Source organism: Puntigrus tetrazona, unplaced genomic scaffold, assembly GCF_018831695.1.
Source record: "Puntigrus tetrazona isolate hp1 unplaced genomic scaffold, ASM1883169v1 S000000575, whole genome shotgun sequence".
Lineage (NCBI taxonomy): Eukaryota > Metazoa > Chordata > Actinopteri > Cypriniformes > Cyprinidae > Puntigrus > Puntigrus tetrazona.
The window spans coordinates 197,501-203,554 of record NW_025048207.1 but is presented as its reverse complement, the minus strand read 5'-3'; the positions used below and the strand labels follow the sequence as shown (position 1 = coordinate 203,554).

Sequence of the window (6,054 nt, the reverse complement as noted above, 5' to 3'; positions counted from 1 at the left end):
ATTATTATTAATTTTTTATTTTTTTTTTGTCAAAAAGGCCTACATATCCACGAAAAATGATTGCCTTACCAATACTTTATTAACAAGGCAATCTAAAAATTTTTACAAACATACTGTATATAGGTAGATGAAGATAGGATATAAGTTTGTAACGTATATAAAGTAGGCTACCCAAGAATATATATATATATATATATATATATATATATATATATAGAAAGAGCCATATGGAATTGCTTTAGTTTCACGTTGTTGTTTTTTTATTATTGTTTCATTCTTTATATACAATATATTTTAATATCGCTTTACACCTATTAGTCGCTTAGCATGCATATCACTACAATACTAGCCATGTATTAGTGCTAATTAAGCACATAGTAATGTCTTATTCTGCAATAAGAGATCCTACCCAATACCTAAACCTAAAAGCTAGCTTACTAACTAATAATAAGCGGCAAATTAATGATTTATTGAGGGAAAAGTCGTCGTTGCGCCACCTATTCTATATGGATATTTAATGTTTCTAGCCAACATTTGAGTATGAATCAGAACAGTTGGCAATTATAATTGCATCGTGTGCGACATTTTATGCATAGGTTTCCTAAATAATATCATACTTCCACACAATAAACGTCTGACGCTGATCTCGTCCTCTTCAGCTGTTGCTAGGAGAAACGCCGGCCGGCTCTGATTGGCTGGCGACGGAAGGATGCGGACCAATCAGCGTAAGATCCGATAAACGTCCGCGGCGTTATGTCTGCATCCTCGCTCCGTCTGTTGTAAAAAAAAAAAAAAAAAAAAGAAAAGAGCGAGATTATGCGTTTGAGTAAAACGCACGCAGGCGAGCAGCGAGGCTTTTAACGCGCGGCGCGTCTCGTCGGTGCGTATCACGGCGCGCGCGGTCGCGTGCGATGCGGCGGCTGGAGCGGGCGGAAATGGCGGACGGAGAGAGACGCTCGGCGCGGGACCCGAGGAAATGAGCGCATCGCGGGCGACTTCGTTTACAGGCCGTTCGCCACGACAACACGGTCGGTGCGTCTACGCCGGCGATGCAACCGCGCGGCCGTTTTCACCGAAGGCTCGACGCTCGGACGCGCGGGCTGCCGCTGCGTCTGACGCGCGAACGGAAACATTTGTTGCTTTAACGATCGAAGTTTGAGGACGTGCGCTGGATTAACGCCGAATAGCGTTTGCATTCGGCCTCTTTTTCCTCGCCGCCGTCACATATTACACGAATAACGTCGCGCGCGTCTCGTTTGTGAGATCGGAGCTGAGGATGAAAGGATGCTAATATGAATTATGGTTGATTGTTGTGATCTGTGTTCTCTTTGTAGATGATCCTGACAGCGCATACGGACACCTGTGTCCTCCACCAGGTAAAAGGAGCTTGTTGTGCTCTTATCAGTCATGTCTCAGTTTTGCACGACCGGCGTCGTTTTAAAAAACACTGAGTAAGTTTTTGTTATTTTTGCGAAGGTAAAACATCACAATAACGCGACTAGTTATGCGCCAGCTAACAAAATAAGCGCGCGTTTGTTCATCTTTAACGCTAGCTGATCGATATTCATCTGTTCGTTGTGCAATTTAGATTTTAATAATGCATTAGACAATTTTTTCATTATTTCTAAGCACTTTTTATTGTTTGTAACGTCTACCATAGAAACATATTTGAATGTTTGCAGTTTTAATTCTAGCTATTTCAGCTACAAACACTTTCAGTTAATGTTTATTTTTGGCTTTAGCTTAGTTTATATGTGTGCTACACTATTGACAAAATTAGCCAGAACATTTAAACTCTAAATGAATAGAATAGATGCGATATTATAGTCGACTCTAGACAACCAATGCAACCTTACCGTAACATAACGTCATGTGCATATGTATGTGTTTCTTGCTTTTATGCAAAGCAGCACACGAAAGTCCGTGAAGTCAAAATGCACTTTGTCTTTTAGCATGAATACGTTAAGTTCGGACGGAAGTCAAGGCGATCATGTCCTGTGTTAATGTGCTCTGCCCCGCTCCCAGGCTGAAGCGTCGCGGCCCTAGCAGCAGTTCTGGAGGAAGAGGAGCAGCGAGTGTTTCGGTGGCGTCACGCCCTGCTGCAGGGCATGGAGTACCACGGTTCAGGGACGCTGCCGCTCCTGGGCAGCCCGCGCTACTGCCCCGGGACCAACAGCGCCAGCGGCTACCTCTGCCAGACCGGACACTGCTGCCAGGAGACGGGCTGCTGCACCTACTACTACGAGCTGTGGTGTGAGTCCATACGCCTTCGATGCCCAAAATCATCCACTAAAGACATTTAGATGATGTTCGACTCGTGATGTGCGTCGCTACGACCTTCATTTGGAGAAATGCAAAGAAATATATTTTTTTTGCACGCTCAGATCCCAGATTTTCTACACTAAATATCGTCCCATGCTATCAAGAGGATTGTTTTATCATCGCATGATTTCAAAAAGTGGCCCGTGCTCTTATTATTTATAGTGCACCTTAAAAACCTTCTGCTTAGGACCTTCCACCTTTAGGACGGGGCCGAAAGTCTTACTTTCACGCTTAAATGCTGAATATTACATTATACAGTAAACCGAGAAGCTGCTTTGCACGGCAGGAGTTGTATTCTGCGCTAAATCCGAAAGCTACCCATTTTTAGTTTGATATTGTTGACGCGTTAGAGTCGAATCCGATCGCTTTCGTCGAAACGCAGGGTCGGCAGACAGAGAAATAATCGTTTTTACTTTAATAATTTGTCGTGCAGGTCGGTGTGAGCGATCTATCAACCAGCCCTCCTGAATGTAGTAAAAGTCGGTGCATGTAAACTACGCTGAAGTTGAAAAATATGTGTTTACGATTGGAATCTGTGCACGTAAAGGGCAATGGTAAAATCTACAGGTGCTCACAGGTGAAGTGCAATAATGCAATAACGTGCTTTGATGCAGCCTGTGTTGTTAAAAGCGCTATATGAATAAAAATGATTGATTGATTGAATAAGGTGCGTGTTTTCTCTCAAGCGAGAAAGTAGCCATGTTTTAAAGGACGAGCGAGCGCAGAATCTGTAGACCCTCCCACTCACCCGTCAATCAAACGCTGCGCTCCACTCTCCGTACCATCAACGCTGTCTTACCTGCTTAAACTAAGGTTATTGATGCCGCATGCGAAGGAGGAAAGCGTGCAAGCTGATTTAAACTGTGCTGGTTCTGATGTGTTCCAGGGTTCTGGCTGCTGTGGAGCGTCCTGATCCTGTTCAGCTGCTGCTGCGCGTACCGTCACCGTCAGGCCAAGCAGCGCGTCCAGCAGCAGCAGAGGCAGAGAGAGATCAACCTCATGGCGTATCACGGGGCCTGCAGCTACCCGTCCTCCATGTTCGACCTCAGTAAGAATGCGCTAGGAAGCCGGCGTGCGGCTCTTAAAAGCGGTTATATACTACTCGCTTCGTCTCGGGTTTTCCCATGCTTCTCGATGCTTCGTCCACTCCGCTGGATGTTCAATAGCGCGGTCACAGCGACCTGCAAAACTCGTAGGCCGTAGCCATTTTTCGCTTTTTTGCGTTCGAAATGCAATGTTATTCACATTAAGTCATTTATCCAATGGGATTTACAAACGAGGCACGAGCCAAAATACGTATTATTTATTCAATATTCAAGCGCACAACGCCAGGTTTAGCATAAACTATAAAGAAATTATTTATTTTCCCGAAATGCACGAGAGAGAGATGAACAGTAAATAAATGATATGAATGATTTAATAAACAGGAGCGAGTTATATTGTAGTAAATGTATTTTTCGCCTACTCGCATATTAAAATGTAAATTTATGTCCTTAAAAAGACAGTGTTTAATAAAATAGAACACAATATAAATGCATTTTTATTTTAATTCAAATTAATTTTATTATATTTACAATTTAATTAAAACTTTCAATATAATAAAATTATATATATATATATATATATATATATATATATATATATATATATATAATATATAAATCTATTTTTATTTGAATTCAAATAAATTTTTATTATATAGTAATTTTTTTAATAACATTAAGTTTTAGCAGAATTGTTCTAAATTGTTCGAGAAACGCTAATTAAATCTAGAAGTCTAAATGAAAACAAGCTTACACTAACCTCGGCTTCTCATTGGCAGGTTTCCTCGCCTCACTCAAACTGCCGTCCTATGAGGAAGTAGCAGCCCAGCCCAGCACCCCGCCCCCTCCCTACAGCTCCGTTGCCTACCCGCGAGGCTCCGCCCACCCCGGCCCGAGCCACATGCTGTCATCGCAGAGCTCCGACAACTACACCAGCTGCTCCTGCGACTCCTGCTGTCCGTCGTCGCCCTGTAGCTCCTCCCCTTCTTCGGCCCAGCTCACAGACGAAACGGACACTAGCCACGCCTCCACGCCCTCCCTCGGCGAGCCGGGCCACACCCACTCAGCGGTCATGCACACCGAGTGCGTCCCAATACCGCCGATCGGTGAAGGCGGCCAGTCGCCGACGCCAAGCACAGCTGAGGTCGTGGAGGCGGAGCTTCCTAGCCCCGCCCCTCTGGAGTCCAACGCGAGCTCCAAACCGGTGAAAAACATCACTAGTAGCACGGACAACGTTACTGAAATAGCAGACGCGTCCCAATCTGTTAGCACTACCAATGCAAATGGCGCTAATAACACCACCAGTCCAAATTCAACGAATATCACCAGCCTTTGTCATCCGACTCCACCCTCCTCCTCCTCCTCGTCTCTCCAGCTCTTCTCCATGTCGGACCCGCTCGGCGTTTGTCGCGAGCAGCAAAGCAGTGCGGCTCAGAGGGAGGAGCCCGTGCAGGCCCCGCCCCCTCAGTCTCCACCCAGAACCGCCCTCTTTTCTCCCGGCGTCGAACCGGAGCGCCGCGACTCCGCCGTGAGCGATCTGGACGTGGACCAAACGCACTTCCAGCAGCGACGGCTGACCGGCGACTCGGGCATCGAGGTCTGCCGCTGCCGCGTAGAACGCGAAGAGGAGGAAGACGAAGAAGAAGAAGAGCGTCTGCCGGCAGAGCTGGCCAACGGAGCGGAAGACGCCCTCCACGATAGTCCGGACTGTTCCGCCAGAGCCAGACCGGATGGGGGCGGGAAAGAGGCGTGGCCCATCTCGTCGGTGGCCCCGCCCACCGACACGTGCGTCATCGCTATGGAGACGGACCGAGTGTGACGTTAAGAGCGCGCAGGTGAGACGCACGAATCTGCGACCTCGACTCAAACGCTACCAAAAGTTCGAAATTATCACGATGTTTTTTTTTAAAAAAGCCCCTCGCCGAGGCTGCATTCATCCGCTAATAAAAAGCTAAATGTTTCTTGAGCAGCACATCAGAGCGATTTCTGAAGGATCATGTGACGCTGAAGACTGGAGCAACGATGCCGTAAATAATACTATAATGCTGTAACGATATCAAATAAATGCAGCCCTGGTGAGCAGAAGAGACTCTTCTGGGCTGAAACCAGATCACCGACTCCCAGACCAGACCGTGGCGACCAAGGGAAAAAACGTTTTTAAATTCTAAGCGTCATGCCGCATTTCCGTTCGAGTTTTTGGCCGTTCGTAGCGAAAGCCTCCTCGCCGCGATGCGAGCTGAAGACGCAGACTCTGTCCCGGAGGCATCGCTTTACACGGACGCCGCCAGTCGCACGCAGACACCCTTCCCATGGAATTCTGGGTAATGCGGAAGAAGTCGTGCGGAGGTTTCTGCGCCGCCCAGGGTTCCTCGACACCAGCTCGGCCAAACAGATGCTGCACCACAACCGCCGGAGGAGGATGGAGACGCACCTCAGGACTTCTGCTGCGGTTCTACACTCGTTTACGTCTGATATTCGGTGGTTCATGTACAAACACGCGGGCGGGGGGGTCTCACCAGGTCTGTCCAGATCACGCTTCACTCCAAAACCCTACAAAAGACAGAGAGACCGTATATTTTTTGCATTAAGAAAAAGCCTGTCTTTTAGAATTTTTGCATTATTTTCGTGACTGTTAAGCACATTTAACCGTTTCATCCCTACTACTGTAACGTAAGAGATAGACTATTAA

The 6,054-nt window shown here is 46.6% G+C and overlaps 1 protein-coding gene across 2 annotated transcripts; it reads left to right on the top strand.

Moving 5' to 3' along the window:
• The first annotated feature begins 787 nt into the window (after nt 1-787).
• On the top strand, nt 788-5,261 carry si:ch73-290k24.6 (flocculation protein FLO11). Of its 2 annotated transcripts, none has more exons than XM_043232564.1 (5): nt 788-1,028; nt 1,335-1,376; nt 2,026-2,253; nt 3,209-3,370; nt 4,145-5,261. In XM_043232564.1, the coding sequence occupies exons 3-5, from the start codon at nt 2,109-2,111 to the stop codon at nt 5,182-5,184; spliced, it is 1,347 nt and encodes a 448-aa protein (XP_043088499.1). In that variant the 5' UTR covers nt 788-1,028; nt 1,335-1,376; nt 2,026-2,108; the 3' UTR covers nt 5,185-5,261. The 2 variants fall into 2 exon arrangements, with proteins under 2 accessions (XP_043088499.1, XP_043088498.1); XM_043232563.1 differs by having other exon boundaries at nt 788-1,032.
• Nucleotides 5,262-6,054: the final 793 nt, after the last annotated feature.

Bases quoted from the DNA above. Each gene is read 5' to 3' on its own strand.
- si:ch73-290k24.6 (XM_043232564.1), top strand. From the start codon at position 2,109: ATGGAGTACCACGGTTCAGGGACGCTGCCGCTCCTGGGCAGCCCGCGC. The intron at 2,254-3,208 runs GTGAGTCCATAC...GATGTGTTCCAG, and splicing joins CTACTACTACGAGCTGTGGT to GGTTCTGGCTGCTGTGGAGC. The intron at 3,371-4,144 runs GTAAGAATGCGC...TCTCATTGGCAG, and splicing joins GTCCTCCATGTTCGACCTCA to GTTTCCTCGCCTCACTCAAA.